Below are 13,171 nucleotides of genomic sequence, written 5' to 3' on the forward strand. Positions count from 1 at the left end.
CTCATATAGGTACTATGTTAAATCACTTTTTCCATCTATGGTTTTTTTTTTTTTTTGATACTTGCTAGTAATTTTTTTATTTATTTTGTATTGTATTTGTAAATTTATTTTCATTTTCTTGGTTATGGTTTAAATTGCGGTTAACTTGGTTATTTCAGTCTTATTTTACTATCAATTGATATTAATTTTGTAAAACATTAACATGATCGAGGTAAAGACAGTACCACTTTGACACAGATAATAATTCACGACACTACAGTGTAATAACCACAAAGAAACACGAGGACACCGAGCAACTCACGGCAGTCGGCGAGGCGTAAGGCGGCTCACGGCGTGACCTTGTGAGACTGGACTTAGGACAGCGCTCTCGCTTTTCAACACCAGTTCACTTGGTTTCTATTACATGCGACACAACGCCACGCAAGAGTTCGTAACCCAGATCGCTGGCTTGCTCTAAAATAACGCTGAGAAAATATCTGGCGAGGAAATTTATTCATCCAACAACAAATGCAAGAGAGCTATTACAATAAATTGAGATTAAAATCGCTTATTTAATAATAATAGAGAGAAATTTTAAAAACAAGAATTGTTACCGGCTTGGCGTTGGAGACCGTGCCTTAAGGCAGAAGTGAGTATCCTGTATGTAGTTACGCTCATCAATGACTTAATGATCGCGTAACGCCATAGATGTATGTAGAGCTTGGAGACAAGCATATCATGAAGCACAAGTAGTTGCCTACTCCATAGAGATGTGTATAAAATATAAAATGGAAGCATAACAGTGGAGTTATATTTTTAATACAACTACATAAGTGGAACACGCCTTAGTTATTAGATTTAAATGTCTGTCATATTTATCCGCCTTAAGCACCCTATATTATTCGCCTTAAGCGCCTTAAAACCAACTATGTTTATAATTACTAAAAAAAGGCCTTTATATCAAAAAGTTTAGCTCTTAAAAGGGTGAAAAATCTAAGTGTGCGTCACTGGGAATCTTTGATGATATTTTGACTTTTGCACTTATGCCCTTTTGAAAATATTTTTATTTTATTTTTAAATATTATTATATTTTTTAAGTTTATATTTTTATATTTTTGGTACTTTTTATGTATATTATATACGTTAGTACGCCCTAAAGTATTTTTGCATATTTTTTGTAGTTATGCCCTTATGAATTTTTATATTATATTCTTCTTTTGTGGTCACTTAATTTCTTGCTGCTAAAATTATATGTAAATAGTATAGTTGCATATTATGTATGTATATATTTTTCAAATATTTTTTATTATTTCATTGATATATATGAAATTATAATCATTTGCACAATATTGAGAGAAATTTAATTTATAAAATTTTGTTTATATTAAATTAAAGTGTTTATTATATTCATAAGGCCCTAGCGCCTTACGAATTCATAGTAATTTTAATAATTAATAACCTGTAACACTGATCGAGCAGGTCTTAGTGAAGTTATGGCAGCAAATGCTAGAACCGTCACAAACTTACAGCTGCAGTTGCATTCAAAACAATAGTATTATACATTATATAACTGTGTAGTATATTACACCACGATATCACTTTTAATGTTCTTAAAAAATAATATCACATGTTAAAAATGACTAACTTTAAATATTATGTCAGAATTCGTATTTCGATGATTTTAGATTTATTTCAACATTAACATTGGCAGGAATAAATTGATACGCAATTGAATAGCTACAACTATGTTCACTTATTTTTTTTTAAAAAAAAAAGTATTTTTAAATTAGCTAATCAGTACAACAATTTAAATGAAATTTCTTGATTTAATTTTAGTGTATAGGCATTAACAAAGTAGAAATAAGATGCAATATTCGTTGAACTTTTATATTTACAAAGAAAATTCAGTGTCATTTATTATTTTTCACTGAAATGTATTTATGTGTTTTGAAATTTTCTCTAAATTTATTAGTGGTATTTTATAAGTGGTATTGATAATAATTTAAGTTTTAAATGCATGCAGAACATCAATTGCTATTAACTGTTAAGGAAAAAACACCAGCATCACATCTCAAGTACTCAGTTACATGTAGCATGACGAAACATCTGCAATGTTATATGATACCAAAACAAATTTTAATTAATTCTGAAAAATATGTTATTGAAATTATTATGAAATAAATTCATCACAAAGATTGTTTATGAGATTTCGGCAAAACTTTATGATAAAATATGATTCATTCTGGCTCAGTTTCCGAGTAAAAAGTCTTATGTTAATTTCATAATTTGGAGCTATTTACATCGGTACTTATTGTAAAAAAAGGGGTAATTTTTGCTTAGTATTTGAAAGTAAACGTTTCTGTTTGTATTTGAAAATTTTAACCATGAACTTAACTATCTTATCTCATGCTTATGATTGTCTACAAACATTTTTCTTTGATGATATCCTATATTAATTCAATTTAATAAGAATATTCAAGAAATATCTCAGAAATAAATAAAACTTTTTAATTCGATCATAAAATACTGCCAATTTGACATCAAAATTTTCATCTCGATTTTTATATTTTTTATTCAAAACTGCAGTCAAAGTTAATTATAATATTCGCTTCTTAAATATTACTTATGTCAATTTTAAGACCTTAAATTTATTTATATAACACTTTACACAACCGAATTTAATCAAAAGCTGATCTATGACAATAAACAACATTTGGTTTGAAATTAACAGAAATGTATTGAGCGTATAATTTTAAGGTAGAATTAGTTATATTTCATTTTACTTTAGGTTTACCAACACTAATACAAAACACAGAAAACTCATTAAGTACACACTATTCATAAACGTATAAACAAAGTTTATGTCAAATAATTAAATATACATTTATATACACTAAACTAATTATGTGGTAATAGTCTTTTTTATAATTAAATAACGTAGAACAACAAATATCAATTTCCATTGTATTTCTTGGTAAATATAATCAACATTATTTTAAGTATTAGGGGCCTACATAATTACTTTTATGTTAATCTTAACTGGATTATTTTATGTTGATTAAAACACAAATAACTAAGGTTGTATGTAAAAACATTACTAAAAATTTAGGTATGATTAAAAATAACATATAATCCAATATTATAAGTGCCTAAAAATAACAATTTAAAAAATGTAAATTTATCTTTTTAAATAAAAATGGCAATCGTTCTAATTGTTGGTATAACCTTTTGATTGTCTTCTAGTAAGTTCTCAAGCACATCAAAAGGTCTGACTTGGTAAATTTTCTGAGATACGAATTCTTAGTTTAAAAAATTATCTGCGTTTGTTAACATAAGAGGAGATTACGTACATGCCTCGTCATAGGATAGGCTTATTAATCATTGTCTTCACATTCTAGAATCAAAATTAATTTATCGCTGATTTCCTTTTAAACAAATTTTAAAAAATTCAGAAATTTTTTCTGTTATTTACGGGAGCCAAAAATGATTTCATTTTCTGTTAAATAGTATCCAGATTGTCATATTTGTTTTTATTTATCAGGAAACAGTTTATCTTGTATTCACTTATTTTAAGTGTATATTTTTTGGTAACTATGTTAAGAAAAAGTAAATTTTTTCCAAGAAAGGTAAAATAACCTTTTATTCTACTCAGTATAATTAACATTACATTGATATTTTTTATCTTTGTTTTAAAAGAATATAATTCACATTTATTCATATCTGACAAGTTTCAAATTGTTTTAGAAGCTAGGAAATAAGATTTTTTACTGTTTTTTTTTGATCGTGCTGATCAAGTACTTTCCCTCTGCTAGTGACCAATTATTCTGCAATTGCTATAATTTTTCTCAGGATTAGCGCACTAATAAAATGTCTATAACCATATCATGACATACATCAGCCTGAAAGGAATTGTTCGTATGGCAAACAATCTTGAACAACTACAGATACTACCCGTGAATGGTGGTTTAGTCCATCTTAACCAATGGAACCGAACGACATATTTCTTATTAACTTACATATTTCTCCTATTTACTAAAATTCGCAGAATATATTTAAAAAATTTTTTTTTTAAAATTGTCAGGAAACCCGTAAAATTATCCACACCATAATTACATAAAAATAGTAGGTAACTCTTTGTTAAATTAATAATCTTGAATTCCAAGAACGAATAGCCGAGTTACAAGTGATTAAAACAAACTTTTTATCCATATTGATTACAACACAGCGATTAAGCGATAAAAATTCTAATCACGTGGTTAATGTTTCTCAGGCTGTCCTGCCAGGAGAGGGAGCAGTGAACCAGGCTGTCCTGCCAGGAGAGGGAGCAGTGAACCAGGCTGTCCTGCCGGGAGAGGGAGCAGTGAACCAGGCTGTCCTGCCGGGAGAGGGAGCAGTGAACCAGGCTGTCCTGCCAGGAGAGGGAGCAGTGAACCAGGCTGTCCTGCCAGGAGAGGGAGCAGTGAACCAGGCTGTCCTGCCAGGAGAGGGAGCAGTGAACCAGGCTGTCCTGCCAGGAGAGGGAGCAGTGAACCAGGCTGTCCTGCCAGGAGAGGGAGCAGTGAACCAGGCTGTCCTGCCAGGAGAGGGAGCAGTGAACCAGGCTGTCCTGCCAGGAGAGGGAGCAGTGAACCAGGCTGTCCTGCCAGGAGAGGGAGCAGTGAACCAGGCTGTCCTGCTAGGAGAGGGAGCAGTGAACCAGGCTGTCCTGCCAGGAGAGGGAGCAGTGAACCAGGCTTTCCAGCCAGGAGAGGGAGCAGTGAACCAGGCTTTCCAGCCAGGAGAGGGAGCAGTGAACCAGGCTGTCCTGCCAGGAGAGGGAGCAGTGAACCAGGCTGTCCTGCCAGGAGAGGGAGCAGTGAACCAGGCTGTCCTGCCAGGAGAGGGGGCAGTGAACCAAGCTGTCCTGCCAGGAGAGGGAGCAGTGAACCAGGCGGAGAGGGGCAGTGAACCAGGCGGAGAGGGAGCAGTGAGCCAGGCGGAGAGGGAGCAGTGAACCAGGCGGAGAGGGAGCAGTGAACCAGGCTGTCCAGCCAGGAGAGGGAGCAGTGAACCAGGCTGTCCTGCCAGGAGAGGGAGCAGTGAACCAGGCTGTCCTGCCGGGAGAGGGAGCAGTGAACCAGGCTGTCCTGCCGGGAGAGGGAGCAGTGAACCAGGCTGTCCTGCCAGGAGAGGGAGCAGTGCACCAGGCTGTCCTGCCGGGAGAGGGAGCAGTGCACCAGGCTGTCCTGCCGGGAGAGGGAGCAGTGGACCAGGCCGAGAGGGAGCAGTGGACCAGGCCGAGAGGGAGCAGTGAACCAGGCGGAGAGGGGCAGTGAACCAGGCGGAGAGGGGCAGTGAGCCAGGCGGAGAGGGGCAGTGAGCCAGGCCGAGAGGGAGCAGTGAACCAGGCCGAGAGGGAGCAGTGAACCAGGCGGAGAGGGGCAGTGAACCAGGCGGAGAGGGGCAGTGAACCAGGCGGAGAGGGGCAGTGAACCAGGCGGAGAGGGGCAGTGAGCCAGGCGGAGAGGGGCAGTGAGCCAGGCCGAGAGGGAGCAGTGAACCAGGCTGTCCAGCCAGGAGAGGGAGCAGTGAACCAGGCGGAGAGGGGCAGTGAGCCAGGCGGAGAGGGGCAGTGAGCCAGGCGGAGAGGGAGCAGTGAACCAGGCTGTCCTGTCAGGAGAGGGAGCAGTGAACCAGGCTGTCCTGCCGGGAGAGGGAGCAGTGAACCAGGCTGTCCTGTCAGGAGAGGGAGCAGTGAACCAGGCTGTCCTGCCAGGAGAGGGAGCAGTGAACCAGGCTGTCCTGTCAGGAGAGGGAGCAGTGAACCAGGCTGTCCTGCCGGGAGAGGGAGCAGTGAACCAGGCTGTCCTGCCAGGAGAGGGAGCAGTGAACCAGGCTGTCCTGTCAGGAGAGGGAGCAGTGAACCAGGCTGTCCTGCCGGGAGAGGGAGCAGTGAACCAGGCTGTCCTGTCAGGAGAGGGAGCAGTGAACCAGGCTGTCCTGCCGGGAGAGGGAGCAGTGAACCAGGCTGTCCTGCCGGGAGAGGGAGCAGTGAACCAAGCTGTCCTGCCAGGAGAGGGAGCAGTGAACCAGGCGGAGAGGGGCAGTGAACCAGGCGGAGAGGGGCAGTGAGCCAGGCGGAGAGGGAGCAGCACCTACCGCGCCTGCAGGGGCTGAAGCCTGCGAGTCCTGGAGCTCCTCGCCGCAGGAGGTCCTGTCCGGGACTGCAGGACTCGTGGGCACGGCGCCAAGCCCCGGGCTGTGGCCCCGGCTGGGGGGGGGGGTCTAAATGCCACCACTGCAGCCCCGTGACGTCACGCCCCGGCTACCAGAACTACCATCCCCCTCCCTCCCAGTCCTCCCTCCCTCGCGACAAAATGGCGCATAGCGGGCTGGGCGGGCGGATCGTTAGGCCCTGGGGGTGCGCTTCCCCCCCTTCTCAATCCGGGGTGACTTCCACCCTCGCTGGCTGATGGCTCAGTTTATATATGTGTGTGTGTGAGTTCCGTCCACACCCCCTGCCCCCTGCACTCTTTCCTAATCTTGTTTTACTGCTTCTCGGGTCTCGCGATCGCCGGCTTAGCCGCTGTTCCTGTGGGACCAGCCATAGCCTCGCTGGTGAGGCGAGTGCCTTCACCCAGCCCGGAGTGCAGCGCAGCGCAGCGCAGTCGCTCTGCCACTCGCGGCCTGAAGGTTCTCTGCCCAAGCACCAACCATGTCGACGAGAATTGCATTTTCCTGACGGAGCAATTTTTTTTTTTGACGTGATAACGCCTTATAATTCGATGAACGCCGGCTGCACGCACGAAAAAGCTTGACAGATTGTCACGTTCCGCCTGAGCCGAGCGTGCAAGAACCGGCCGACCACCGTGCGAGAAAATCTTCTGTAATATCAAACAGGTTAAGCCGGGCTTTTTGAGAGCAGAAATTTTAAAAAATGGATTTATCTGTCCGATTTCGTCATTTCAAATTAACAATTTATTGACATTGTTTTGATTTCAGTTTATTTCTATAGCTAATTGTTCGTGCTTATATTTAAACAAATTGTTTAAATTAAATTTGCAGAAATTGTAAATAATATTTGAAAATTAAATAGTATGCAATTATCTATCATCAATGTTTTCTTATGACGTTATCACGTAAAATTATCGTCTGTAAACCGACTTTACAGACAACCCCCTTTTTATAAAAAGGAAGTTATGATGTTTGAAGTTGGCTACCTGTCTCAAGATGCTGATAAAGCTAATTGTTTTTAGGTACCCACAATGTAGCATCTCATATGGTCATTGGTTTAACTCTGTTGATTTCTAACACCGAAAAAAATACACACCAATTTTTAAAAGCTATTGCAAAACGAAGAAATCTGAAATATTAAAAAGTTTTGTATTAAACAAAACGTCCATAGACTCCAAAACCATCGTCAACTTAAAAGTTTATACAGATAGATCACAATATTGTGGACACTATAACGGTTGCAATTTTTTTACAAATTACTTCCAAACTGATACATAAAATCTAATAGAGGAAAATCTCGGTCGAGTTCGGTAATGAACAATTTCCGATCAAAGGGGTATAAATGAGGAAGGTTTTTAGAAAAAGAGAAAGATTCCTGTAATCCCATAATATGGAAAATATCACACCAGTTTTAACGTATTATAATTTGTCGGAGTAATGCCAAAATCTTTTGTCTAAAAACATTTTTGACACGACCAACCGTAACTTCAAGGGGTAGAAAAAACTAGAGTTGAAGGACAAAAAATCATAATTATTTTCGTAGCCTGTCCATCGAATTCATTCAAAGTGTTTGTAAATCTTATAATTTCTCATTTATATCTAAAACTTTTGTGTGAATCATTTTTATATGACCAACCATTACTTCAAGGGGTAAAAATAAGTAGGGTTGAAAGACAAATAAATCTTAACTCCCTCAATATACACACTATTATATCCGTTAGAACTGTTGGCAAACCATATAAATATTATCTTAAACGTTTGTCTGAAACAATTTTTATACGACCAACCATAACTGCAAGGGGTGGAAAAAACAAGGGTTGGAAAGTTAAAAACCATTCGTGACTCCCTTAGTAAAGACACAATTGAATCCGTTTGAATTGTTTGTAAATCTTATAATTTTTATCTAAAACATTTGTCTGAAACAATTTTTGTTAAGATGAGCCATTGCTGCAGAGGGTTGAAAAAACAAGGGTAGAATTTTAAAAAATTCATAATTTCCTTATCATGTACAATTACAAATTCGTTTTAATTTATTGTAAAACCTTTAATTAATATCTACAACTTTTGTCTGAAATAATCTTTTATACAACCTACAGTAACTGCAAGGGGTGAAATAAAAAGGGTTGAATAATAAAAAATTCCAACTTCCTTATTAGGCACAATATCAGATCCGTTCAAATTGTTTGTAAATCTTATGATTTTTATCTAAAATTTTGTCTGTAACAATTTTTGATAAAGCAAACCATTATAGCAAGGATTTTAATAAACCTGGGGTTGGAATGAGAAAATAAATAGAACTTCCCTACCATGTACACTACCGAATCAATTCTAATTTTTGTTTAACTTCCTAAATATTGAATAAAATTATTGCTAAAATAAATTATTATCAAACCATCACTGCAAAGGGTGCAAATAACAAGGTTTGAAAGTAAAATATGATCATTACTTGTTTTTAATAGATTTACTATCAAATTCGTTATAATTTATGGTATAAATCCTATAACTCATCTAAAACTTTGGCTAAAAATATTTTAGATGTAACGAATTATCACCGTAAAAATAGGGTTTAAAATTTAAAATCTTTCTAAATTTCTTAGTATCAAATTCATTCTAATTTATTTCAAACCATCATAATATTATCTTAAACCTTGTTGCAAAGCGAATTTTTTATACAACCACGTTATTAGTGCAAGGGATAGAAAAAGAATATTTTAAGGTTAAAAAAATTAAATAATTACCTCATTTGGCATAAAATATGTAATTCTTTCTAAGTTATTCAATGGTGGACATATTTAGTTAAAAGCATTCATAATATTTTCGATGAACGGATAAGGATAAAATATTTAATCGATAATTTTGTAATATTGGAGAACATATATATGTTATGTGCATTAAGTTCTTAAAATTTACAGAATTTTATAGAATTTATCCAAAATATTTCCAGAAGAAATAGGTACTTTGAAATCTACCTACACATGTAGTCTGTGCTGAAGGGGATTTGTTTTTTTGTTGTTTTTTTTGGACTGATTTCTGTAGTCTTCAACACAATGTCATACAGAATGCCACGAGCCTGAAATTTTTTAATTAAAAGTTCTTCGCTGGATTCTTTCATTCTTAAATTAAATCTTCGCCAATCTACAGTAACGACACTGATAATAAACCCGATGATATCCGTTTATATAAACAGATAAAGGCAAGTTACAAATATTAAAGTGTACCCACACGTAAAACGAAACGAAATTTCATTTTTCAGCATAAAGATTTAGCAAATATTTTTGAAGTTTATAGTTCTGTAAGGTTTCCGTTTCCGTTTTCCTTTCTGCCGGGCAGCACTACACGACAAAACTATAAACAATCTATTCCTTGCGAGCCGTCGGCCTGTCATGTCGTGTCCGTCGTGACGACATGTCAGTAGCCAATGAAATACAAGGTCGCCGTGACGTCACCCGACAAAATACGCGCCCTGCTGCCCCGAAAGAAATACATTATATTTCTAACTTTTTTCGTGTCGTGCCGCAAGACGGTAAGCCAAAAGAAAACCTTACAAAACCAAACTTCAAGAATATTTACCCACTTGGTAAATCTTTGTGATGAAAAACTAAATTTCGTTTTAGGGTGGTTACACTTTCAAATTTGTAGTGTGCCTTCGTCTGTTTATATGAACAATAATTTTTGTGTTCACATTGCATTTTATTATTGTTCAATGGCCAAGATTTAATTTAAGAAAGGTCGAGTCCAGCGAAGAAGTTTTAATTAGTAAATTTCAGGCTAATTATATTTTGTATGACATTAGGTTGAAGGACTAAACAAATCAGCAAAAAAAGAAAAGGCATGGGTGAGATAGCATGTTTTTTTTTTCTTCTACACTGTTTTTAACGCATTTTATACTGCATTTTATAAACGCATTTGGCTCGGAAATATTATCCGACAGCCAAGATAGAGTTTGTGTAAATGTTGTCGTGGTATCGCGCCATTACGCTGTGAATCTGTCGTGCTGAAGCGCTGTACGACGGTTTGTCGTGTTCGTCGTGACATTGTGACTCCACCTTCAGGCCCCTACGCCACATAACTACTCAACACGACTACTCACACATCCACGTGGGGCAGTTCGCGGGAAGCAGTGAGTAGGCGCTGAGCGTATTTAGTTTTCAGACTGTATTTCTATAAGAATGAAAGTGTCTAGCACGCATGTTTTCAGAATAATTTTTAGGCATGCAAATTTAGGCACAGATTATTTAAAGCAATCAAGTAACTTGAATTACACGTAAATCTTCATTTCCCCGCCGTATATGTTATTGTTACCACTCAAATCTCACTGTGGTGCTATGCATCATGTGTAAGGTCACGAACTAACTGAATATTCTGTTTTTAAGGTTTCGTGTACTAAAAATGTGGCTGAGAACATCTATAAGAAACCTTACCTGGGAATTAGTGTGGGTAAAATGAAAACTTGTGTCATAAACATTATCAAAAAGTTATAGATATGATACTGCCGGTACTACTGTGTACTGCAAAAACGGTGAACATTCAGAGCAACCATAGAATAAGTAGACGGGTTGAGGGAACCTTTTTTATTTCCAACATGAAAAGACTCAGGGTTACCAACCGGACAGGCCGAGGGCTTATAAAGAAGAAGGGAAAAAAGGAAAGCCTCGCCTTGATATCGATTTTGCCGAGTGCAATGCAGACTAGTGAAAAATGATCAAGAAGGGCTCAGTTGCTTCTCAGACGTTCCGAATTCCCAGACGATTACGGGACAACAGAAGAGAAGAAGGGGGGGGGGTGGTTGTAGAGTATATATACTTGAGGTTTTCAGCAGATCAGCAGAGAGAGAAAAACCAAGATGCCGACACAACATAGACAACTCTAAGAGAGATGGGGAGGGGGGGAGGGGGGGGTCACGAAAGGATGAAGGTTTTGGAGAGCTAATTTTTTTCTACTATTACCAACTTTTGTGTAATGACAGTTGTATTTAATGTTTATTTATTGTTGTATGTATTTGTCTTTGTTTGATGCACCTGGTAAAAATGAGAGAGGGATAGAATTTTTTTTTCATGTTTCACTTTTTTTTTTCAATTTTCTGCACATATTGCACTAACGATTGCCCGTGATATTTAAGTAGTTTCAGAAAAATAAATACTTTTAGTACACCGATAACCATTAAATCATCACTAAAATTATATATCTAACCATCAAATATAATATTTACATACGTTAATTTCATCAATGTGCAGCTGAAACTGTATTTCAATGAACAAGATAGCAAAACTAAAAAGGCTGTGATAGTAAGCACTGTGTGGAAGCAGTAATAAACGGTAGCTATGAAACACAACGGTAACATGCTGAGTGTTGTCGTGTATGTTCTGCCCCGAGTGCCGGGTGAACCAGAGTCGCGCCAGGGTGCCGACCCAAGCGGGTGACCTGCTGTCTGAAGACGCCCCAGGGCCTCGTTGCTATTCAGATATGCACCCTCCCTCGCTCCTGAACACTGCGCTGCGCCCTCGCTCCCACCCTGGCCGTGCCCGCCAGTAGCAGCGGCGAGACGGGGCGGACGTTGCCGCTAGGAGACCCCCCCCCCCTCCCCAGGAGGCCTGGTTCACGTCCGGTGCGCGGGGCGGGATTCTGCGTCCGTCACCCACACCGCAGGTTACGAGAGTAAAAACTCGTATTCACCACTAGCTGCCCGACCCGGCTTCGCACGGCTATACTAATGGAAAAAAATTAAGCCACATCTCCCATTTACAGTAATGGTAAATTAAAAAAAAATTCAGTGAAAATTTATTACAATGCTGTATAATGTACCAGAGAGAAAATGAATAGCACCGATGGTTTCCCGACTCGTGCACGCAACGTACAACTGATGTACCCGTACTTCGCTACGGCAGTCTACAGGCAGATCACTCTTGCGCCGCTCATTATACATGCCCCTCCTTGTGGGTACGCCACTGCCGCGCGATGCCCGTTGCCATGGAGGCGCAGAAGGCATGAACAATGCAAAATCCTGTTCTCATGCAGACAAAGTACCCACTGTTGCCTGGTTTTAACCACCCATGGGATCTAATTTTCGGAAAATGTCATCCTGCGTAACATAAGGAACATTACTGTGAAGTTTCAAGTCTGTAAAATAAAAAGGGCAATAAAAAACCAATTAAACACAGAGAGAGGAAAAAAACAATAGTTTAGGTTTGCGATTTAAAGTGATAAAAACTATTTAAATCTACTAATTGAACTCTTATGAGGGTACTGATTGTTTCGTTGTTAATATCACACGGGTGTTTTTTACTTGTATGGGAAAATTAAGAATGATAATGCATCTAGTGCGTGGCAACAATGTTAATAGGCAATAGGAAATAAACTTCTAGCGCCTGCGGCATTGTCAACACACAGTTCGTACGTGTACTGCATGTTGTATCTAACCCCCTCCAACGCATTTGATTCTAAATTGGACTTTTAGTAGGGATCCCTAATTTTATTGATAATATAATATAGCCTATAGCCTTCCTCGATAAATGTACTATCCAACACTGAAAGAATTTTTCAAATCGGACCAGTGGTTTCTGAGATTAGCGCGTTCAAACAAACAAGCAAACAAACTCTTCAGCTTTATAATATTATTATAGATATATATATTGCCTTCGAGGGCCTAACATCGGTAGTTATGTTTATTTTGTGTTGTTTGTTCAGCTTCCTAATTCAGTTAAGTGGGATATTATAGTGTGGTGTTAGTTTGCGTTTTACTTGGTTCATACTTCCACAGAGTGTACGTTCTTTAAAACTGCCAAAACTATCTAAAAAAAAACTGCATTGAATCCACAGGGTGTGTCCAGCCAGCAGAGTCACGTAAACGTAAATGTTTAATTTCAAAAATTAGTCGTGTTAAAAGTCAATTGCGTTCCCAGAATAATTAAGGAAAAAAAAGTTGTTTTCTAGTAAAGAGTGTTATTGACACTTCGCGCGCTGGTTTTGTGAAGTACTGACG

General features: G+C 38.6%; 1 protein-coding gene across 1 annotated transcript; it reads left to right on the forward strand.

Annotated features, from left to right (window-relative positions):
• Positions 1-202: 202 nt before the first annotated feature.
• On the forward strand, positions 203-6,090 carry LOC134540669 (ribosome-binding protein 1-like). Its single transcript, XM_063383541.1, has 5 exons — positions 203-211; positions 4,250-4,945; positions 5,146-5,312; positions 5,456-5,568; positions 5,639-6,090. Exons 1-5 carry the CDS (start codon positions 203-205, stop codon positions 6,088-6,090), a joined length of 1,437 nt encoding a protein of 478 aa, XP_063239611.1.
• The last annotated feature ends 7,081 nt before the right edge of the window (positions 6,091-13,171 follow it).

This window comes from Bacillus rossius, chromosome 17, assembly GCF_032445375.1.
Source record: "Bacillus rossius redtenbacheri isolate Brsri chromosome 17, Brsri_v3, whole genome shotgun sequence".
Lineage (NCBI taxonomy): Eukaryota > Metazoa > Arthropoda > Insecta > Phasmatodea > Bacillidae > Bacillus > Bacillus rossius.